At 45.5% G+C, this 25,031-nt stretch overlaps 1 protein-coding gene across 1 annotated transcript in view; it reads left to right on the top strand.

Moving 5' to 3' along the window:
• Herp (Homocysteine-induced endoplasmic reticulum protein) overlaps positions 1-21,987 on the top strand; it is a 52,137-nt gene extending 30,150 nt beyond the window's left edge. The window contains exons 9-10 of the mRNA XM_084589157.1: positions 1,277-1,415; positions 20,740-21,987. Of these exons, the coding sequence (XP_084445283.1) occupies positions 1,277-1,415; positions 20,740-20,925 (325 nt within the window). The 3' untranslated portion in view covers positions 20,926-21,987. The remainder of the gene's footprint in view (positions 1-1,276; positions 1,416-20,739) is intronic.
• Positions 21,988-25,031: the final 3,044 nt, after the last annotated feature.

Genomic DNA, 25,031 nt, shown 5'->3' on the forward strand with positions numbered 1-25,031 from the left:
AAGTTTTGGAAAGGCTAAGAAACAATGTATAGGTGTAAGGAAAAACAATGGTGGCGTGAAAAATTTGACAGAGATGAAAATAAACAGTGAACATTAAAGGAGGAAAAAGCTTTTGCGAAAAGACAACAGGGGTAAACGGAAAAGAGGGTTCCGAAAGGTTTCCGTTTACCCCTGTTGTCTTTTCGTAAATGCTTTTTCCTCCTTTAATGTTCGCTGTTTCTTTTCATCTCTGTCAAATTTTTCATGCCACCGTTGTTTTTCCTTACACCTATACATTGTTTCTTAGCCTTTCCAAAACTTTTTTGTTTCTTCTGGTTTAAACTCTGTCTGATTGTGGTTTGCCTTTTTGGAACATGGCGTCTGAGTGCTAGACCTTTTATCTTGCAATCTGCAATATGTTTTCTCATAGTGTGAAAAAAGTTTACGATAAAATTTTACCGTCTTATGTTTATCACGCCTCGTGTTGAATATAGCAGTGGTTACGCGCCTGAGTTCCCTCATGTATATAGCATGTGCTTTCGTTCACCAATAAACAGTTTGAAGTCTGCACCCGTGTTGTCTTGTTTGTGTTCCTTCGCCTATTGTCCCGTTTTTTTGCGCAGTTTACATTTTTATTTGTATAATTTTCCTTGCCTGCCTCAAATATTTCATGTTTTCGGTCTTAGCTCAGTCAAGTTAGCTGCACACCCGTTTTGTATATAAACTATTTTGCCATTTCCTTCGAGTTCAATATATCCAGGTTTGGCTGTAGAAGTATGGTAAGAATAGGTATGTATGTGTGGTCTCATAATTCAGCTGTTTCACTGATATATGTGTCTCAAAGATCAGCTGTTTCACTGAGTGCTTAGCTTTTTCTCTTCTGCACGTCATGCTCTTTTTTGAAAGGCATGTTTGTTTGCTCAGAAGACCATCTTTTGCACATATTTAACATAATTTGTGTTAGTAACAAGTGTTTAACATTCGTAAGTTTTTTTTTATTTTGATTTCAAAGGAACATAAAACAACTGGGTGTTCTGGATAGGTAAAATAGTAGATGGAACTAATGTAATAATACACAGTGCCTAGAGCATGCATTCAGGCTGAAAGATTTGCAGTGGAACTGTGCAGAGAAGGCTTCTTTAAAATGCCAACTGTTGTGATGAATTTGTTTGTAGCGACGAGGGAGAAAATAGATTGCTGGACCCAAGTCTGGGTTCTAGCAGATTTGGCTAAAGGGAAGGTCCACTGTTGCAGTGTTTACCAGCAGCTGACATGAGAATTTGTACGGCACTTGCAGGTACCAGGGAGGCTGGTTTGCAGCCCCACGACAGCAGCAACTTCCAGAGCGGGAGCACGACCGGAACCGTGCGAGAGAGGCTGACAACCAGCAGCACCAGGCAGGCCGTCTAGCTGATGAACCCCGGGAAATGCCACAGGTGAGGCAGGGAAGCTGACAGGTGTGTTCGAGCACTTGGCACAATGTTTTTCTGTAGCAGGGTTGCTTCTATATGATGCAGATGAGCATTGTGGGAAGCATGTGAATGCCATCGCAATATCCACTTTTGCTGCTTTTCTTACTCTGTATATAGTTATAGGAGCCAACAGTCTACGAGTCCAAGGCAAACATATGGGGATATTATTATAATTTGTGTGTGTGTGTGTGTATATGTGTGTGTGTGTGTGTGTGTGTGTGTGTGTGTGTGTGTGTGTGTGTGTGTGTGTGTGTGTGTGTGTGTGTGTGTGTGTGTGTGTGTGTGTGTGTGTGTGTTTTGTAGTTGATTAGTTGATCATGACCGGAATTATTCCTGTGATGATTCTAGGGAGAAAGAACATAAATGTAAAGCTGAAGGAAAAACGTGCCGATGATGGGAGACGAACCCACGAGCTCTGAATATCGCGTCCAGTGCTTTAGTAGACCGATCCCACCGGCCAGTTTCACGACGCCGCCACTGCCGCGGTGCATGACGGTAGATGTAGTAGGCACTCCAGGCCGCTCCGCCCGCCTGGAGTGCCCGCGTGCTGCATTTCCGAACAGTTTTTAAAAGCTCGTGTGTATGCCCGAGTGCGTTGGGAAAATTCACCTGTTATGTTCCTGGATGCCATAACAATAGCACAACGGAAAAGCAACTCCGGTTTTAAGTGTAGCTTTTCAGCTTGTTCGGTCGAAAAGCCGTCGGCGCCGTCGTTGGCGTAATAATAGTAGTAGTCGAGAGCTCGTGTTTTTTTTTTTTGTTTTTTTTTTCAATTTCAATTTTTTGGTTCATCAATTACACACTAAATTTTCTTAATTAGCATCCTCAAGCATTGACTTTTCAATCTGAGCAATTTGACATCTTTGAAGCCCCGGTTGTGCAATTTCTCATTTTTCCAACTATTTCAATTAGTTAATCAATTACGCACTCTAAGTTTTCTTTATAATCATAAAGCATTGGCTTTTCATTCTCAACATTTTACCAGAATCCTTTTTCCTATTTTCACTTTTTTAGATTTCTCGAAGTAAATAATTGATTAAGATTAAGGTGATTGAAGTAAACAATTGATTAAGATAATATATAGAGCGTGCAATTGCACGCTCTCTATTATTTCAATTACAATAATCAAGCATTGCCTTTTCATTCTGAGGGTATCACCCTCCCTTATCTCTCAATAAAGTTTTTCTGTCAGCCAGTCACAATAGAGGCTTTACAAAAGTTAGCGCCATCTAGTGAAAGAAACAGAAACTGTGCGCGGCGGCCATGTTTTGCTCAGTCCGCCAGCGCCTCCCATCGAGTACGCTGTTATAATGTTCTAGAATTGAGAAGTGTGCCGTCTGCCGCCAGCGAGCTGGTCGTTTCAGCGATGACAGGAGAGAGGGCGCTGTGTGCAGGAGGAGCGCAGTGAGCGCGGAGCAGACAGCTGGGTGAACAGTCACCGCTAGTTCAATCGGACTCCGAAAGCGCGTAGCAATATATTGTGTCGCTTTAGCTCCCACACGCTTGTCTAAATGTATTAAAACGGTTATGTTCATGAACAAAACAACTAGTTCCCTATAAAATAAGCAGCCGTCGTCGGGGAACGGCAATACAAATACAGGTAATGTAAGATACAGATTGCCGGCAAACTGACAAGCAACGGCAAGATGTATCCTGAACGTATTGGGTGCTTTATTTCTCGAACACTAGCGGGAGGTTCAATGACGAATGTCTAACGTATTTCTATGATCATGTAAATTTTTAATATTGGATGCACCGGTTTATGCGAGCTAGACTGAAGTCTTCTATGCTGCATTGCCTTCTTTAAGCAAGTGCGTCCTGACAAAGCCAAAATATCATGCTGCCTCAAATGTTCGTACAGTTTCGGACTACGCATATGCATCAATATGCATTCGAGGATCCATTCATCTTCGTACCTCCTCCCTTTTTTCGATTTTCGGCGCGCTGCTTCGAAACAGGCGCGTACGGCAGTTTGCTGCTTTTCTGGAAGGCCGTTAATTTTTGTGAAAAAATTTCTTCGGAGATGTGTTCATTCATGGCCTTCATGCGGTTCAGGCTCATCTTTGTTTTACTTGTCTTTATTCTTCGTAGAGTGCGCCGTGCTTTAGTGGTTTTTGCCTTAACCACTTTTCGAGACCTTCTTCTGGAGAGCTGATTAAGGATGAGTTTCCGCTGGTATTTACAGTGAATGCATGCGGCATCGCTTTCTTTCACTATGAGTGAGCACTTCTTGGAAAAAAAATGTTCCGTTGTACGACGGGCAATCGGAACGTAAAGGTTCGAGGCCTGCGCCTGTACAAAGTCAGCTTGCTTACGTCGCTGTTAAATTTTCCGCATCTTCTCGTGATCCAACTTCCTCCTGCTTCCACTTTCTGCCTTGCAATCTCACCTCAGCGGCAGCTGACTTTCCGTCCCCTTGCACTTGAAGTCTCGACACCTTTTTATTGCTAGCCTGCTGTCACGATCTGTTGCGTCTTCTTCGCACTCAGCGTACAGGATTATATCTTCACAATTTGGCAACAAAACTTCTGGCCAGTTCTTGGGAATTTTAACTAAAAAATGACAGCGTTAAGAAGCGCACTTCAAGAGCCTCAGTACTCGTGCCTTCTTCAGCCACGTGCATTTCCGACGCACCATTTTTATTATTTCCCTCTTCTCGTCGTCGTCTCGGCACAGGAAGCGGCTGATCAGATATTTCGCTCTTTTCTCTTTTTCGGAAGCGATTTGGAAAAATATTTCGGTGCTCCAGGAAAGATGGTAGGTACGGCATCCTTTGTCAGTTGTGGTCGATCACGAGGGATTTCAATGACCTCTCCATTGACGGTGGTCTTCAATGTCCTCACAATAAATCGTGGTTCGAAGTGATGCTCACACACGACGCAAGTTTCATCAAAGACTCTGTCCCCTCTTTTTATGTTCCGTGACCACGCTTCGCGACGATCTGACTCCACGGGAACGCGAATTAAGGGGGGAGGCTACCCTTGAACACCAACTTTTTTATTTCTTGAGGTATTCGAATGAAATTTTCAGGGTATGCTCATAGTACATACATTTGAAGAACTACCAAGTTTCATGGAGCTGGGCTCATCGGTTCTCAAGTTAGAGGAGTATATCAAGATAGTTTACATAGGTCCCTAGGGGCGGGCCTGGAGAATTTGCAAAATGTGCTAGCAGTGTGAAATTTGTTATGGTCATTCCTGGATAGTTTCCCCAGGGCAAGACAATTCCCTTTTTCCAAATTTCCTCTCCAAAAAATTTTAGTACAGCCCCAAATTTAGTGTTCAAATTTACACCTGACTTAACGATATTTTAATTGACTGCCCCTAATTACACATGAAATATTTTGAAAAAAACGAATTGTCTTGCCCTCAGAATTTTACTTAGGTATATAACAAAAAAAACCTCATGAAAATCCAATAAGCGGTTCTTGAGCTATGACTTTCCCTAGCAGCCACACCGTGAAAAAAGTTGATTCTGAGAAAACGGCTCTCAAAGGTTGAGAGAACAATAACTTTTTTGTTTCTCAAGTTATCATGATGAAATTTTAAAGACAGGCTCATGACATTAACAAATGAAAAATCACCAAGTTTCATAGTATTGTGCACGCTAATTCTCAAGTTACAGAAGCATATCAAACTGGTTCGAATAGGTCCTTTATATCAAGCCTGGAGAAATTGTGAAAGGCACTGGCATTGTGCAATTTGTCATGCTGATTCCTAGATAGGTTCCTCAGGGCAAGACAAAGCCCTTTTTCAAAATTTTCTTGCTGAAAAATAGCATAGAATTGGATTTTTTGTTATCAATTAGACCTATGTTGATTAACCAAATTAATTATGACAAATTCCAGACATAATATTTTGAATACATGGGCTTGCCTTGCCCTCAAAAATTTATTCAGGTACAGTCGAGCCCACTTATAAAGGCCCCACTTAAGACGAACACTCGCAATTATCACGAACAAGTCCGGTGCGGCCGTCAAAATATACATTAGGGCTATGGCGCTCCGTCGATCTTGGCTACAGCGAACATCTGTGCGACTAGCCGATCAGCTACAGCGAACGCCTTGGTGCCGCGGACCACTTTCCACATGCTGAGATCCGTCGATCCTGAGCCCTGCAAGCCGCGACAATCGGCATTCCCGATTCCCCCGCGGCATTTCGCCCTAGCTTGGTAGGCGGCGCAGACGCAGCAAGCGGTTTCCCGGTTTATCTATCGCGGCATCTCGCCGGAGGAACAAGAAGCGGCCCAAACGCGACAAGCGACTTCCCGGGTTATCTTCCGCGGCATAAACGCCGAAACGAAAAAAAAAAAAAAAGTTAGCAAAGTCTGCACTGAATGCGTGTCGCACCTCGAGGCAGCCAACAACGACAGCAAAGAGCGGTAGCAGACGACGCGGGGAGGCAGAGACCGACGCGTCAGCGGCCGCAGCAGCCAATAGTAGTCGCCCGATCCCCCGCGTTCTCGCGGAGCGCGCGCTTTGCCCAATCGTAGCCTTGAATTCGAGCGCGGGAAACTTGAAAGCCGCCACGAGGCTCTCAATCGGTAGCAAGCCACGCCTCGACCGCGCCGCCGTCGCCGCCGCCGAGGGTGGCAGAAGAAAGCGCAAGAATTCACAAACAAAACAAGACCAAGATGGCGGCGCTCAGTTGGGCGGGAGAGGAATGGTGCGCGCGCGAAGTTTGGGAATTTTCGGCGCTTGCTCGCTGCTCCGCGGCTGCCGCCGCTTGTTAAATAATTAATTTCGAGCATTTCTAAGGCGAGTTGGGCATTGATAATTACAGAAATGGTAGTTTATAAGACATACTACCGGAATATATAATCTTCCAAAAATCGACTTTTTCGCATTTTTCGGTTTTCAAAGGTCGCGTCCCCCCTTAAAGATCGCGGTTCTTTACATGAGTGGTATCCACTATCGCAATTTGGTACGAAGCACATACCATCTCGCTTGCTCAGTCTTCTTTCCGTCATCCTCTTCGTATTACTATTCGAAGTACATCACCGCACAAGCTCAGCAAACTCCGCACAGTCTAAAAAGCACGGGAAAAAGACAGAGCAGTGCCTGCGAACAGCAGCGGGCGAGTGTGATTCTCCCGCCGAGCGGAGACAGTGTATTTTGAGAAGGGAAGGGTTCGAATAGGGAAGGCAGCAGAAAGAGCGCGCAATGAGCAAGAAGAAAGAACGAAAGGAAAAGAGCATTCTTCGCTCAACAACGCGCCATAGTACAACAGCCAGAGAAGCAACGCGATGCAACAAAATTCACGCAGGAAACGAGCCGCAGAAGCAGACGCCCCTAGCCTTTCCTCTGCTGCGCGCGCGCTTGTGATGCGCTCCTACGGCTAACAGCACCACCTACGCTTTTCATCGCTCCGGCGACCACGTCGCTCCCATTGCAGCGCGCCGAAGACGGCACACTTCCCAATTCTAGAACACTATAACGCTGTCAACGTGCGCCTTCGTAGAACCCGTGCATGCACCGAAAGGTGCATTTAAATGCTCACAAGCGATTGTTTCATTTTGTAACATCACAGCAGTCGCTGTTAGCTCCAAGCTCTATTCGGAATGATGCCAGCATGTTGTTGCGTGCCCTTCTGAAGCCAGCGCACCATCGTAGACGCGCACAGAATCAAGGCATACGCGTGTATGCGACCGTTCGTTTGCAGTCCTAATCGGCTTTACAAGGGTCACTTGCATCATGTAAAGCATTACTGCACGTCCCTCTGACTGGGAGCTAGCTCACAGAATGTGCTATCACATAAAACAGCAAGGTTGTTTTGCGCGCTATGGAGCCTTGTGAACTTGAAGGATAAGCTTATGCTGCGATGGAGGACACGGGAGAAGGAGCAATGCATGTGTAACGAACGCTATTATGCAAATACTTTCTTTGAAACATTTTGTACGTAGGTTGCATTTACCATTGTGTATTGGATTTAAGACACGGGCACGATTACCGAAACTACTTTTCACAGTCGTACGAAATGGTAGGGCTTGGTGCAGAGAGCAATACGGCTGTCTAGTGCCCGAGGTGCGTGTTTCACGCTGCAAAAGCAAGCGGCTGCCAAACCTGCGGCGTCTAGAAAAGCAGGAAAAGATTACTTCCCACTAGTGTGTTGTAGCATGCTCACGTGCAGCCCGTTTCGAGCGGTCCACGTCCATAGCGCGCAGCTCAGGTTTTGTATTTGCCAGCGCGGCCGATGAAGTAACGAAGCGTGCGCTTCACTTTTGTGGGTTTTTTCGAGTCACCCGATGGTTCGCCAATTCACAGCTACCTGAAATTCACTGGAAATTTTAAATATGTCAATTTCTTGTTTATTCCCTTTGTCAGAAAGTAAACATTTGAAGCCGTAATCTCATCTGAAAGCGCTGACATTGGAAGCTTCGAGGAACTCGGAGGAGGAGGAACTCGGCTAAAACGAAAAGAAATTTAAAAAGTCAACTCTCATCACTGCGAAGTGTTTGTGCTTTGTGCAACTGGCTGTGTTCATAAAATCAGATTTATATTATATCATATCGTTATAGAAAAATTAGGGGGTCACTTAAGCTCCGCCGTTAAAGGTATAACGCGATAGTGTCTCTCTCTCATACACACACACGCACGATGTTTTCTTTCTTCACATGTTATATTTTAGCTTATTTATTTATTTTATTTACCAAATACTGCAGGCCCTAACTGGGCCCTAGCAGGAGGGGCGAAAAGAATACAATGCAGTGACATATGAATTCATCAAAAGTAACATACAACGCACAAGTGTAGTATGTTATATGTTGTTATGATGTTATATTTCTATGTTATGTATGTTATGTTATATTTCTATCATTTCTTTATTTATTTCTATTTTATTTGACGTTTTATACTCTTATACACCAATGAGCATGCGTCAGCAACAATCTGCTTTCCATTCTGAGCAATTTGATACTTTTGAACACATTCTTCAATTATTTCAATGAATCAATTACTTCTAAATTTTCTTCCTTAGCATCACCAAGCACTGGTTTTTCATTCTGACACCTTTAAGGGGGGACACGGCTCTTTGGCACCGAAAATCGGCCTGAAAATCGGATTTTCAATTTTTTCATTTTCGTATTCCTCGCACTATTCCGCATCTGCACGCAAATTTTCATCCTTATACCCCGCGTATTTATGAAGTTATAGCGATTAAAAAATGCAGTACCACACCCACTGCCCTTTAAATTGTGGACAAACGACACCCAATTTCGATCGCCCGGCGCATGAGAACTACGCGCTCCACCGCGGCGATTTTGGTCTCGTTCGAAAGCGCGCGCTTTCGGCTTATTTTTTCTTTCGGAAAGCAACCCTGTGCGCTCCGCCTTCCCCATAAAAAACAAACAAAAAGATAGCATGCAGCGCGCGCTACTATTGGCCGGTTAAGGCACGTGATCAAAATGGCGTCGTTTGGTTGGTTCCGGCAAGCTAGCCCTGAAATGCGGACTCCCAGTGACGCCATTTTGTCTTTCTGCCGACCACGCTAGTGCAACGCGAGAGTCATGCCAGGCGCGAAGAAGTACCGCTCTTTGCACAAGTTCGGGCGAAAGCAACCAAAGAAACGCGTTAAGAATGCGACTTCGTTGCATACTGTGCAAGAAGCAAGTGCCAGTGCTGCGGGATTGAGTGACGATCACGTTGCGGGCGGCGACGCTTCTCCGATTCCGCTGGACAACGGCGCCGTTCTTCGTGCCGACTGCAGTCGTGTACGTATTGATACCGCGCCTGTCACTAACAGTGACATAACTCAAGTGAGTGCCCGTGAGCAGGCTACGCTTGATAGACTGGTATCGACGCCGGCGACGGCACGAAAGACCGCGCTGTTTGCCGATGCAAGTGGTGCGTCCGCAGAGTCAGATGCGGACGGAACAGCCTCCTATGCGGTAATTGACCTCAGCATTGTGAATATCCTTCTGGATGCCGTGCGGTGCAAAACGTGTCGTGGATGCGTGCGTTTAATTACCAGCGACCGGAGCTATGGCCTCGCCGTAAAACTGATCGTGCTGTGCGACAACTGCGGTGAGATTGCGGCCGAGTGGAACTCGCGGAGGGTTGACGGCAAGAAAAGGTGCAATCCTTTTGAGCTGAATATTCTGGCTAGTCGAGCAATGCTGTCGACCGGTAACGGCCAGACAGCAATGAACGATATCTTTTCGGCGATGGGGTTGTCGCGGCGCGGGATGCACAACAAGACGTTTCAACGGCATCTGAAGAACACACTGCAACCCGCTGCTACCCGAGCCGCCACGACCACTATGGCACAAGCCGCGCAGGCAGTGGCGAAGGTCTACGATGACTTGTGTTTTGGGCATAGGGGGAACATTGCCGTGTGCTACGACGGCACATGGATGACGCGCGGACACTCATCACATATAGGCGTCGGTGCCGTGGTGGAACTCTTCGCTGGTTACGTGCTTGATTATGTGGTGTTGTCAAACTTTTGTCTGGGCTGCGAAATTGGTCCCAAGCCAAACACTGACGGCTACGAACTTTGGAAATCACGCCACCAGTGCCAAAAAAACACCAACTCCAAGGCTGGTCAAATGGAAGTAGAGGCTGGCAAAATTCTGTTTGAAAGATCTCTGCAGCGCCACAACATGCGCTACACAACCATGCTATGCGATGGGGACAGTCGCACGTTCAGTGCTCTTAAAGATGCTGCAATCTATGGCTACATTGAAATAGTCAAAGAGGACTGCATAAATCACGTGCACAAGCGTATGGGAGCAGCTTTGCGCAACCTCTTGCAGAGACACAAGGGTGCAGGGAAGCAAAGTCTTGGCGGCAGAGGAAGGCTGACAGCTGATCTAGTTGACAAGCTGGCAATATATTATGGCCGAGCGCTTCGATCAAATGTAGGTGATGTGGATGCCATGCAGCGAGCTGTGATGGCGACATATTACCACATCACATCTACTGATGACTGCCCCAAACACAGTTTGTGTCCTACCGGTGAGAAGTCATGGTGCCGCCACAACGCTGCAAAGGCAAAAGAGGAGCCTGCACCAAAGCACAATTACAGTCTGCCAAGAGATGTGGCTGATGCTCTTTTGCCTGTTTATAGTCGTTTATCAGAGAAGAGCCTGCTGCAGAGGTGCATTCGGGGGAAGACCCAGAACTCGAACGAAAGCTTCCACTCGGTCATCTGGACCTTGATCCACAAAGAGCGGCACTCATCACTGTTTGCTGTGGAAGCAGCCACAGCAGAAGCTGTGCTGCGCTTCAATGCCGGCTGCAAGCATACAGCAGCAGCAATTCTGCAAGAATGCAGTACAAATGTGACAGCAACTGGGTCCAGGAGAGCTGAAGAAAAGGACTTGCACCGTAGCGTACGTTCTGCAAAGAAGCGGGCGGCTTCGCTTGGCGTTGCTAAAACAGAAAAAAGAAAACACCGCGACAGCATGCACCCCGACTATGCTCCTGGTGCATTTTAATAGCATGAGGTCTTTGGGGTTGCCCTTCCTGATTAAATGCCGTGAGGCTTGAGTGCTTCCGACAATCCCCCAATTTTGGTAGTGTTGCATTTTTTAAAGATCAATATCTCTGGTCCTGTTCTTGCTATTGCTTTAAAAATTTTTTTTCTAGAAAGGGAATCCTGCGAGTCTCATGAAACCAAGGTAAATGCAGTGACGACAAAAGAAAATTTGCTGAGAAGGTTATGTTGTCTTCGGTACCCAAATGGAATTTTCCTTTCAAGCGTTTCCTATTGCGTAACTTTGGCTCAAATTGGCATAGGCCATTAATTTTCGCTTCAGATCACTTTCCACCTGTTTCTGATCTTGTTGACATATCAATCATTGACATAATTTACACCTACATGCTGTGAAGTGTTTTTCCTCGTTTTCTCAAAACTGCAATTTTGAGGGTGCTGCAATTTTGGAGGAGAGATATCTCTTAGTCTATTTGTGCTATAGCTCTCATTCTTGTCTTGTTAGAAAGAGAAAACCTTCGACAGTGCCGTAGGACAAAAATATGTACAGTTATTATGCGGCAACATTTACCGAATTAATTATCAATCTTAGGTGCCAACCTGGGCTTTTATTCATAAAAGTTTGACTTATTGTAACTTTGGTTCAAATTCTTCTACCACGTTAATTCATGACTAGCGGCACTCTATGATCCTTCTAGATCACTCTGGCAGGGCTATTCTCCTCATGCCATAAAGTGTTTAGTAATTAACTCACCTCCAAACGAAGAACATGAATTAGGGATTATTTTGAAAGCTATTTCATCTACAAGAAAACTAATCAGATATTTGAAATCAGCATGCAAAAGTACATTAATGGTGCAAGTTTCAGTCAGATCCACCCATAAATAAGGAAAAAAGTTTTAAGAGGGGTGTCCCCCCTTAAACCCTTACTGTCTAATTTTTCATTTTTTTCGTTTCTTTATTTCATCAATTGATCAATTAATTACAAAGATTTTATTAACTTGTCATCGCCTATCGCACACCAATCAATATTCAATCACTGGAAGCACAAATTACCATGGCACTTTTTATTTTACGCAGCCCCCATTATTTCCGAGACTAATGCCAACTACTGCGTCGACGGCATGGGAAGGAAAATGCTAAGCGCCAGTCCAACTTACCTCAAATTACGCATGATCCTTTTATCATAAAATACAATGCATCCTCACTCATTTCACCAGCCAAGTATCTTCCAGTGGGATGAGCGACGGTGATTGTGCAAACCAAGCAAACAAACTCGCGATCATCTCTCAGAGGCGTTTAAGGAAACAGCAAAGGCGCACCGACAAAAAAAAAAAAAAAATCCACATTACAGAACTCTGGATACTGTACTTGGATAGGGATGACGCTGCGGATTGCCGAGGGGCCCATGCACGACTCGTAGAGCAATTTGTAACTGCGCTCGGCAGCGCGGCCGGTTTGCCCCGCCACGTCTCGGCTGTCAAAATACGCTTCTAGGCGTCACTAACAGAAACCGCCAGGGACCGAAGAGAGGTCCAAGCACAGCACACTAGGTTATAACGTGAAAAGCGCGAACAGAACACCGAGCGCTGACGGACGGACACGAAGCGAACGGATGGAGCGAACAAAACATGGCGGCTAGCGCGGGATCAGCGTGCCGCTCACGGTTGCCAGACGTACTTTTGTAAACCCTCTATTCTGAGCATTTGACACCTCTGAACCCCCTTTCTCCAATTTTTCATTTTTCAATTACTTGAATTATGTTATAAATTATACACACTGAATTTTCTTAATGACCATCACCAAGCATTGTCTTTTCATTCTGATAATTTCGACACGTTTGAAAGCCCCTTTTTCAATTGTTTGTTTATTCCTCATTTCTTTCATTCGTCAAATAACCAGTTATTACAAGTATTTCTTTAACTCGCCATCGTCTATTACACATCAATCAGTTATCAATCACTGGAACCACAAATTGCCATGATATATTTTTACTCAGCCCCCAATTATTTGCAACATGCAGTGCCGACAGACTATGCTGTTAGCTTTTCTACCATACGAAGTGTATATGCCATGGCTAAAAGAACAAAAGGATGATTCGAACATTTGCCCTGCATGTAACAGTCAGCGCAAGTTTCCAAAATAATGACGAATTTTTCACGGCGGGGAAGTCTGAGGAATGTGCGATAAGTTCATGGGAAGAGGAGATTCCAGGAGTGCTGTGGCATGCGCGCGCGCTGACCAGTCGACTACAACTAACATGGCGGTGGAGAAACTTCCGGAAAACCGGCGCATGCGCAGATCGCTCAGTGGTATTGGTCTATTACGGGAAGGAAGTTGGTCATAACTAGGAAGTGGAGTGTGTCGGAAATAATGTATGGTGAATAGGATGAACATTTTTTGGTGATATATTACTATTCAGGAAAATAGTGAAGTCCAGCTTGCGTGGGGGGGGGGGGGGGTGCAAGAGATGGTGGCTGCTTTTATGAGCTTGACATAAGAATGGTCCAAAGCATGGACGTCAGAATGGACACACCACAGCAGTGGCTATGCGATGCACACATTTTATAAAGGGCACTGAACAGAAAGAAGTTACAGTGAAAGCTCGTTAATTCAAACCTCGATAATTCGATTTTTCGGATAATTCGAACTACACTACTTTGTCCGGCCAAGCTTCATAGAGATCTGTGTATAAAAAAGCCCCTTAATTCGAACGCGAGTCAGTTCCGCTACGGATAATTCGAACTACGCGCCACCGCGTCTGGGCGGCTCGGCGCACATCAAGCGGCAAAAAAAAAGAAAAAGTAAAGAAACACCTTTGCGATTGGAAGGCACATTTAGAGGCTGCGCATGTCCAAACCAGGGACAGAAGATGGATCAGATGGAACCAGGTAAAACCATGGCCGGCGTGGCGGCCGGCAGCGTTGGAAGGAGGGGACGGCGGCCGCGGCAAGGTCAGTGCATGGCCGCGACGGCGGCTGCCTGCTCTCTTTTCTGCGCAACCTCCGTAACTCGCAACTAAATACTCGTTAATTCCAACCTTGTTAATTTTGAAATAGGAATATAAGTACTGTTGGCACGGCCCCAGCCAAAACCCATGAAAGGCTGTAATCAGGCACTATGGGTTAAACCTTTTTTTTTTTTTCTTTGCGATAGCCATCCATCCTTCTACCCATTAGTTGTGAATAGAAGCAGGCGAGTCAGCCGCGATCATAATACTGGCTTTTAGCATCGTTCGCTACAAAAGCCGCTTGCTGATATTGCTGTTCCCATGATTGGAGTGGCAGTAGACGTGCCCTCCCCAGTTGCTCATAGCATGATAAAGCGAACATACTGAAAAGGAGGCTTGAACAACCGGACAAGCGCTGGCACTTTGCCAAGTTCGCTTCCCCCCCCTCCCCCCTGCTGGACCGAAAGTAAAAAAACACACCGTTATCTATCGCTGCACAGCATCTTGGCGCACTGCCAAGAAATGTGTTGTGGACCCGCGAAAACGGAGGGATGCGTTAACAACTGACGCCTTCGTTTTGCCCCTTTTTTTTTTTTTTTTTAGATTCGTAGGCACAAATCGGGGCTGGGTGAGTTCATTATGCGAGCGAGTTCGATACGCGACTAAATATGGTACATTTACTGTAATACAAATGGTTCTTGCCAGTTTTTTTCGAGTCCATTCGATAATTCAAACTTTTTTCCCGGTCCCGTGAAGTTCGAATTAACGAGCTTTTACTATATAAAGAAACGAAAACTGTCAAATGCCTGAACTAAAGGCTCTTTTCTTTTGCTATTGACTTTGTTATTGGTAGTAACAGCTAGCGCTAAAAGGCAACCTTGGAACCAGCAATATAATATTGGTACATTCTGTGACTCTAGCTCGTCATGACAGTCGCTGCAGGTATTGCAATACAGTCGGCACTGGATACAGTTAAACCTCGACATCACAAACTGTGACGTAAAAGCATTCTTCTTGTAACAAGCTATTTTGGTTTTCAAGACTTCGAGTCCATGGAACACCATGTACCGTATTTACTCGCATATAATCCGCCCATGCATATGACCCGCAACCCTAACTTTGAACTCTACGTGGGGGAGAAAAAGTCTTCGCATATAACCCGCATGTTTACCTGGAAAGAAAAAAAAAAAAACACTAGAAAGATGCGACTGCACACTCGGTGATCATTTCATTTTCAGAGCATTTATTCAAACAACAGTCACAAAATCACTGGTTATCTGATTCTCAATCGTCGCCGCTCTCACTGCTACCATCCAAGGTTTCATCGCCACTCTCAAAGACGTAGTCCTCAGAATCATCCAAGCTGTTACTGATGGCGCATTTTTTTTAAATCTCACACACCAATTCGGCTGGTATCTCTTTCCATGTGTCCATGATCCACTGGCAGAGCAGTGGAATATCGCACCTTTGCACGCGTCCCATCTGTGTGAGGGTGTAAAGGCTGTCAGCCATCCACTAAGCATATAGCCACTTCACATGTGCCTTGAATGGCTTGTTCAGGCACGTCGAGTGGCTGTAGCATGGACGTCATACAGCCAGGTATCACAATGAGGTTGGTGCTGTTATCAGCAAGGCGAGCCTTCTCCGCATCAGTGCAGTGGCCTCAGAAAAAAAAAAAAAAAAAAAAATGGGAGAAAGCATTCTCGGGGCCTTAATTACAACTGTTCTTGTTGGTGAGTTGGCCGCCACGCTTCCAAGGCGGCGTTTTGTCGTTTCCACCACATTCACGTCGGCCATGCACCCCAGTCCCAGCACCTTTGCAAGCTCCTCCATGGGCGTCACCATGTCTTACGGAGCTGTGGGTGGCAGTCGAGACTGCGTTGCTGGCGTTATCATAGGCGTGGGCCGCAACCTGAGGCAGTTGATGACCACATGCTGTAAAGTCTCCTCCGCCTTATCGCATTGGGACACTGGGCATTGAGTCTCTCTGTATACTTACTTGGCCCAGAGTGATTGCGCTCGCAGCATCTCACTTCTTGCCTGGCACAGAAGCCACTACTCCTGGAAGTGTTTGTATATGTTTTCCTTCTTACTGTCCTCCTTGAAGCTGCAGTACAATGCCAGTGATGTTTTTGTCAGTGCTGCACTGCGCCACCTGTTTTTCTCCGCTATTTTGATTTGCTTCCGCAATTTCTTGTTCAACATGGGTTTAGGATATCTGTAAATTTGACCTGTTTTACCCCATAGCGCCTCCTAGTTTTTGTGTTCACATTTTTCATTTGATGTTTGTGTACCATAGAATCGTGTACTCGTACACCACTTCCCGGGCCCATCTGCCATCGGGTAGTGTGCTCAGTCGGCACTCAAAGCTGGTTTGGCGATGGCCTCTTGTGCCTCGAAAGACAGCAATCCCATGTCACCCTCTATTGCCTCATTTGGGATTCCCTCGTTGGCGCCCATTGCCAGCCACCCCACTTCGCGCCGACATGTTTCGAGGGCTTGTCAAGTCACCGACAAGATGCACAGCACGGCATTGCCAAAGGTCAGTCTGGGTACCAGCACTAATTTCCAGAGTGCCCTCGCTACCTCGAACCGGTTAAACATCCAGAGCATTCTGGAAGTAACGTATGCTCATTTCCTCACTGCCTTCAGGCGCAGCTTATCCTCTTATGTCCGGAGGTAGTTCCGGTCACCGATAATGGTCGCACCAAGATAGATATAGCTGTTGGTCCACAGTATAGCTTGGCCTTGGAGCTGTAGTAATGGTTCTACCTCGCCAGAGCTTCCCTTGTTACTCTTCATGATCGCCGACTTCTCGGAATTGAAAGCCAGACGCAGGTTGGGTCCCTTCCTCAGAGCAAATCTGCAGGATATCCTGGAGTTCCTCTGTGGGGCTGGCCAAGATGGCAATTCTGCCTGTGTAAAATAAAGCTGGGAGGCACCTTTCCTGTGTGTGTGTCCTTCCTCTGTATACGTCAGACAGCCCAGTCCACAGGTTTCTAATCTTCTCGTCATGCCTGCTATGAGCATCATAAGTAGGAGTGGTGACATGGGACATTCTTGCTTGAGCCCTCTGTTAACAGATGCAGGCTTTGACTTAGTGCTGTCCCCTGTACCACTGCTTTGCTGTCTGCATATAGTATGTCTTTCAGAAGTTTTAATTGTTTGTCTGGTAAACCAATACTCCTCAGATTTTCCCAAAGAATGGCATATTCAGTTGAGCCGTACGCCTGCAACACACCCAAAAAAAAAAAAAACACAGGATTAGTGGCCTGTTTTCTTTTACAGCAATCTCCAGTACCTGCGTGACGATGAACAGGTTATCATCCAGTTCCGCCCCTCCTGAAGCCATTTTGCAGTTCACCTAGTACACTTTCATTTTCAGCCTATTAGCTTAGCCATGCACACAGACAATGGGCAAATAATCTGTATACCACTGATGTCACTGCGATTGGGCGATAGTTCTTCACTAACTGCCTGCTCTTGTCTTTTTTTATGGATAATTCGTATTCACAAGCATTTCGAACCGTGTGGTATGTCACCCAATGCCATGATTTCACTGAGGACTTCTCTGAGGAGGTCACGTGTCTTAGGGCCCATTTTCTTCAAGAGCTGTGCAGGGATCCCATCTAATCCCGCTGCAGTCTGGCCATTCATGCGTTTTATTGCTCTCTCCAGCTCACTGCAGGCATCCCGTCCCTGTTGTTGTATTAACACTAGTTTTTTTGTTCCTGTATGTTTACTTAGAATAGCTTCTGTGCTACATAATTCATGACTTAGTCCAGGCATGCCTCTCCGTCATACATCTGTCTGGCGTCTGGGTCTAGTAAGCTGACCTGTCTTTCTTCTGGCTGTGCATACTCTGAATTTATTTGTTGCCAGAACTTCTAGTGGCCATCTCTTCCCACTTCTTGTCTTGTAGGAATTTTTGGCTGCTGTGCTTGAGTTTTCTTTGCACCATCAATGCAGCTGCTCGATTGTCGACTCGGTACTTTTTCCATAAGCTTCCTGCCTGTGCTGCTTGAGTTCCATTTCGTAGGGCTTGTTTGTATTCCATGCATGACTTCTTTTCAGTGTTTATAGCTGCAGCCACTTCTCTGTCCCACCACGCACCATTGGTGATGGCGATACGACCACAACCTTTGCGCAGCGACAGGCAGCGATTGTGATGATGATAGTGCTCATTTCCTGACCACATGTAATGGCCCTTGTGGACCTCTCCACACCTGTCCATTTTTGCCGCCTATGTCAAGTTTTCACATCATCTTCTTCTTAGTATTTTATTTTTTACCAAACATTCCGACAAAATTTCACGGTTAACATCTGCCAGGCGGCAGTAAAGCTATCGTCGTATCCAATATACCACCGATAATCGATCATTAAACAAAAGGTTCCAAAACTTAAACGACCGACAACCACGGGAGGAAGTGGATGCATATATATATGCATGCATCCACCCACTTTCTACCGTGGTTATCGGTCTTTTAAATTTTGGAACCTTTTGTTTTGGTTTCCTTTTTATGCTCATCTCATGCAGAGATTATCTTTTCCTTCATGTGCTATTGCCGATGGTTCAGATTCCTTTGTAACGATTTTTTTTTTACAGATCCTGTTTGCTATCACACTTTTATCAACTTCCACATATGATTGTTGTCTTTTAAGTTTCACTGAGGGTCTTGTTTGGTTTTCATGTTTCTTTCTACTTTACCTGATTATAAGGTCACATATGCTATCTGTTTTTAAAAGCCCTTGTTTTTTCAATAAACTTTTCAGTTTCCAGTACTGCCCTGTGTTGTCTCCTCCCTCTGTCCTGTGCCTGCTGCGGTTTTATTTTCCTTAAGCCACGCCTTGACCACTCCGCCGTCGCTGCTGGCAAGGTGGTAAAAGAAAGCGCAATTCGCAAACAAAACAGGACCAAGATGGCGGTGCTCTGTTCGGCAGGAGAGGAACGGTGGTACCGCAAAGCATGGGCATTTTCGGAACTTGCTTGCGGCTCCACAGCTGCAGCCACTTGTTATATAATTAATTTCCAGTATTTCTACAACGAGTTCAGCATTGATAGTTACGGAAAGTGTGGCGGTATGAGGGGGGGCAGTCTTCCACTCCGTGGATGCAGCGTCCTCGCTAGCGATCCGCAGAGGGAACAAAGGGACTAGGACGATACAGTGTTAATTCTCCAATGCTATTTATTGCACTTGCAAATAATACAGGGCATGCCAGCTAGCTATACATCGGGTAAGACGTGATGTTGGGCTAGTCGATTCATGGTTATAACAAAACAGAACTGTGCGAAGAACTGCGTTGCCTTCGCGCAGTTCTGTTTTGTTATAGCTATACATAATGTTTTTCTTGGAAGGGCAAGGCTATGTAAGAAGGACTTCTGACTCACTAGCTGGGGAATGGGGGGTGCAACTTTGACTGCGGACATTTGCATGCGCCGGGACTATGGCAGCCGGGATCTCCCGTGTGCACCACATTCTTTGTACAAAGCCATACCACGGCATCTGCAATGGGAGGTGCGAGATCTTGCGGTATTTACCGGTCTCTTCGCTGTTGGGAACCAGAAGATACCAGAAGACGGACGGTCGTGCACGACGGGTCCTCCTGTGTGCGCCATGTACTACGTGCCTGCTACTCCCCGGCATTTGCCGGGAGAGGTGGCGGGAGACCGCTTGCATTACCGGCTGGATCCAGAAGCTCCCTGTCGTTTTCTCACGGGAAATCGTGTAGACCTCTTGGTGGCATATCCATTGCAGGTTCTTCTTCCCCCCAAGGGGAGGTAATTACCTCCTCTCCCAGCCGGCGCTGCCACGATGTTCACTGTGGTGGTGCAAGTTAGTGTAGGTGGTGTTGGGTGGTGGTGATTGGCCATGGTGAAGGAGGAGGAAACTGGTTTTCCACAAAAGAGCAGGATAAAACGTACCACTGGAATATATTGTTACGAAGCGGCAAGCCGATGAAGACAGGAGACAGAACATGACCGATGGCGATGGTAGATGACGTTTAATGAATGTTCGCGGTGGGCCTAGCGCGAGCGCTCCTGCCCGCGCCACTGCCCGTTTCTTCTTCCTTGTCGTCCGTAACATGACCCGGGGCCACCGAGCGATCGTCCCGATCGTGGACAAGGAAGTTTAGCGATGTTAATGATTTTATGGCGTGATGATGGGCGTGTCTGGATGCTTGAAGAAGAAGAAGAGGAAGAAGGAAGAATAGAACGGCTTGCCGGTACGATGTCTGATGCGTGGGTGATCCGCCTCCCTTGGAGCTGTCAACCATCCGTCACCAGAGTCCATGGGACCGATGGCTCGAGGTCACGTCGGGCAGCTTGGGCGGTGGTTGCGTGTTCGTGTCCATCGGTTCCTTCGGGTCATTTGGGTCTTTCGGGCCCTTCATCTCGGTTCTGATTGGTCTGTTCTCCTTGTCTTCAGGTCCGGGCTGGGGGCTGGGCGGTGGTAGTTGTTCAGGTCTGGGCTTGAAGGGCTGGGGCGAAGCTGCTCGGCGATGTCCCTGGGCCCTCGGTGATGGTCCCGGCTTGAAGATGGCCTCGATGCTCCAAGGCGAGGATGGGGATGTCGTACGCCGCACCTCCAACCAAATGTTACGAAGCGGCAAGCCGATGAAGACAGGAGACAGAACATGACCGATGGCGATGGTAGATGACGTTTAATGAATGTTCGCGGCGGGCCTAGCGCGAGCGCTCCTGCCCGCGCCACTGCCCGCTTCTTCTTCCTTGTCGTCCGTAACAATATAATCTTCCAAAAATCGGCTGTTCCATGATTTTTCACTTTTCCAATAATGAAGTGTCTATTTTTGTTTACCTGTTGCAGAAGTTGGGAAATATTTGGGGTGCTTCCATAACCTGCGAGCATTTCTTTTTGAGTACTCAGTTCTGTATATCTTGGTGCAGGGAGAGGCTGGACCACAGCAGCTAGAAGAGGCAATGGACCAAGATGACAATGGAATTGTAGCACCAGCGGCCCCACCACCACCACCAGAACCCCCGGTGTCACCCATGACAACAGCCTGGACATTTGTGGCCACTTTCTTCACTTCGCTTATCCCGGAACAGCCACCGCCGGTTGACGCCAACTGAAGTCCCTCTGCTGTGGGGCTTCGTTCCTTTTTTTTTTTTTTATGTGCAGTGGTACTCCTTGGTTGTCAGCATAGGGAGCAAGGCACAAAACATATGTCAATGAAGTATCCGGCCAAGCCAGAGTCTTGTCCTTTGGCATCTTTATTGTTCTCTTGTGAAATCTCGTAGCCTTCCTGAGGAAGTGAAAATTTGAGGCCAATGGGTCGTGTGGCACATGTCATAAGTGCATTGTGAGGCCACGGTAACGTATCCTTGTACAGTTTATTTTTAGAATTGTTTCTCTGCTCTGTCTGTCCCGCTGGTAGTTTTACCCAAGGATGCTTCTTTAGGAGATTTGTTGTGCAGTTTTTGTTTGTGCAATATTGATCATACCTGAAAGATTATTTTCACTTGAGGGATACAGTGCTGTAACATAGCTTTCAATTTTATGTCTATTTTATGTATTGGGTGGCACATGCCTTCAAGAATGTAAAATAGAGAAGAGATGCATGCAAACAAGACTGTGTGTTAATATTAGTTTTGGTCTCTTATTATATACCTGTTTGCCATTGCTTTAGGTATAAACATCTTTTAGTTCATAAGCCAGAAGAAAGGCATTGTCTTCATTGTAACGTTTTAGCTTATTTGAGCTTTTATACGAGTTGTATGGGCCTGTGTATATGTCGGACAAGCACTTGCTAGTATAATGTCAATTTAATGAGGGACATGCTCTTCTCTGTGGGCACTGCACTATTATATGCTGCTGGTTTAGCAGGCGTTACATTGTTCATCTCCAAGAGATGGCCTTATCCACAGAGGCTTTACACTTCTGCTGAGCTGCTGACAAATGTACAGCTCCTTTAGGGCATTGTAATATACACATATATATACCGGGTGTCCGAGCTAAATGTAGCCAAGGTATTAAATAAATATGGTGAGCCCTAGCACAGTCAAACCAACTAAGATGTTGGCTTGAGAGAAAAAGTGTCAATGCAAAAGTTGTAGATCTCGAAAAATAGCTAGCTATATTGTTTTTATCAAGCTAGTGTTAACTTAAAGCTTTTTTCTTTTTTTTTTTTTTTACCAGCTGAAAGCGACACCTGGTGCAATAAAAAAAAACTGCTAGCACGATAGCGGCACCACTTTAACGCACCCAAGATAACAAAATCTGCTTTTCTCTACACTGCTCTTTCTGATGAAGCTGAGTGTACTCACTTGGCTAATAATGATTTAAAATAATAACTGGTCACATGACATGTTTCGAAGGCCTGTATAAGTCGTAGCTTGATGGAAATAATGTAACCAGCCGTTTTTCAAGGCGACATGCAACTTTTGTATTGACTCTTTTCTTCAAGGTAATAAAGAAATGATTATTCTTCACTAATTAGTTAACCTTGCTAAACAAAGAAAAATGCTTTTTAGCATAGGTGACTAAACAGCTCTGAATCAGTCTCATTGGGCTCAGGCTCACCGTATTCTTTAAAACCTTGGTTATATCTAGCTGGGACACCTAGAATATATATACATGTATATATATATATACATACAAATCTTGTACATAGGAAATTGACACAAGGAATGGGAGATGAGACAGAGGCAATTGCACAAAGATGCCATTCACTGTCTGCATTTCGTTTTTAGGGAGATGAAGGTTTCTATTTTTATTTTTTGCTATCTGCCAACATCCCATGTCCTGTGAGTTGAAGGTTTACACTGTTGCCTTTTTAAAGTAAGATGTAATAGTTGCTTGAGTGTCAATGCACATTGTTTTGCTATTACATCCACAATTGTTCAAAGCATGTAAACCTTGGTGCAGCTCTAGTGAAGATGCAAGTTTTTGGGGCAGCTGTGAGTGAGGAACACTTGATTTTGTTGCAACAAAAATAGTGCCATTGTTTGTTATTTCTTACTAAGCTGCAACAAAGTTTTTACGGGGCTAAAAACTAAGTGTGAAGGAATTTAGTGCAACAAATGTAGTGATTTGTTATGGTACAACAATTCTTTGTTTCCAAAGTGAGGACTTGCTCTAGCCAGTAGGTTTATGGTGCCTGTGTGATAACTGTATAGCATTTGTTGTTTCTCCATTGAGGAGACTTAGACGGAAAGTTATACACATATGAATGATGTCAAGGAAAATGTCTTTAGATGTTGCTTTTTACTACCTTTTTTTCTCCCATATTGGTTTTGGAATACTACTGTCTAGTCTGGAGAGGCATTGATTTTTCACATGGACTCTGAAGGAAAGTGTGACATTTTGTGGGCTGGGATGGCTTTATTCTGCAGCACAGTTGAAGACGACTTGAAGGTGACCACTTGAACGGAATTAGTGCTTCAATGCTCTTCTATATTTTGTGGCAAGCAGGCAGATTATAGGTCTCTTCGATTTGGCTTGCACTGGCGGCACTAGTTCTGAAAAGTGCCAGTTCTTACATTGACGTGCGACGGCAGCTGCCATAACGAGTATGTAACCTAGCAGACGCGTGCGCGCAATATACATTTCATGTATCGTGTGCTGTAACATGATCGCTTCCACTTTTGAAGCCAGCTGCCATAGGCCTACTGCACTCGATTGAAAAGTGACGACGATTAACAGTGACGTTGACTGCGACCAATTGACCAACGTACGCGCGACTGCATGATCGTTATATCAGCCGGACTGCGAAGATGCCATTCCTGCTTCTGGCTACGAGAGAATTAACTTTCTAAGCAGTTGCCACGAGTAATAGATTAAGTAAGACTGCCTAACGAGAATCTTGATTGGTTCAGTAGCATAAATTCAAGGAATTCCGCGGTATTCTGTCCAAAAGCATTGCTGTTGAAAAGACTCGCATACCTCACTGTGCAGTGTAACATTGACTCTCAGACGTCTATGTACTCCGTGGGCGACAAGTTTGAGCAGAGTCGCTGCGCACGCTATCGTGTGGCACACACACTTGGCACGACAGAAACTCGATCGATCACAACTGATTTCTGTTCGCAGCTACCTGTCTTCTTAGGTCAAGACCAGTGCCACACAACACGATAAAAGAAATACTACATAAGACAACGCGCGCGAAGGTATTGTATCGCGGCCACACCACGTCATATATGTGGCCACAACTACATATAATTCCGCTCTTCCATCAACAAAATGCTAATCACGAGCATGCAGCTCAACTACTCTGTATACGTATCCATTCGCGGATTCATTGGCATCGAATCATCTGGGTTCTGAACGAGACGGACTTTACAAAGTTCTGCAGAACGATGCGCAGCGTCATCTGTTCTTGGCCGAACGGCACGTACGCCATGCTGCACTTTTTTCTGCACCTCCTCTGGAGCGAGTGTAGGATGGGCGAGAACTCGTGCAGAACTAGTCCTGCACCTTGACAAAGCGAGGAGAGAAGTGCAGACGGCGTGTGGCACTGGCAAAACGAGGACAGTGGTGCTGCACTACTTGAACTAGTACAGCTGGTGTTGCCAAAAAGAAGAGACCTTATATTGGCATGGCTCTCTCCTTTTGGTGTGTCTAATCTCTGCACTCACTCTTGTGGGAAGTAACCGGCTGTTTCAACCGGCTATTGCTATTGGAAAGTCTGGTTGAACTGAAACATAACTGATCACCTTCACATTGCCCGAGTCTGTGGCCGTCCTCCACCCAAGTCATTCTTTCCTCTCTGTGCAATGTGTATACTCCAAAGTTTGCTGCTCCTGTATTCTTTGACTTCTGTTTTAAGTTTTTTTGCAGTTAGTACATTGGCTGGCACAAGTGCTGCTGCAGTGTAGGATTTGCTGCACATCACCCAAAGAATGTGATTTTTTTTTCCTGTATATAATGCTAGTCCCTTGTTTGTTTTTTGTTTTTTTTACTGTGTAATAAAGAGGTTTGCACAGTAATTATCTGTCCTGCATATTATTTATTTGACCTGTGGCTAGCACTAATCAGAGTACTTGGTAGCTGTTTCTGAGCTTTAATAATGTACTGTGTAAGGCATACTGGAAAAGGTTCTGTATTAGTCAATTTTAAGCTCATGCTAACTTGATGGGTAGCTAAAAAAAGGGAGGACATGGCAAGTTTATATTCAAGAAATTTGCATAAAACATCATCATCATCAGCCTGATTATACCCACTGCAGGGCGAAGGCCTC

Source organism: Amblyomma maculatum, chromosome 1 (genome assembly GCF_055883805.1).
Source record: "Amblyomma maculatum isolate TAMU_Amacu chromosome 1, ASM5588380v1, whole genome shotgun sequence".
In the NCBI taxonomy this organism is placed as follows: domain Eukaryota; kingdom Metazoa; phylum Arthropoda; class Arachnida; order Ixodida; family Ixodidae; genus Amblyomma; species Amblyomma maculatum.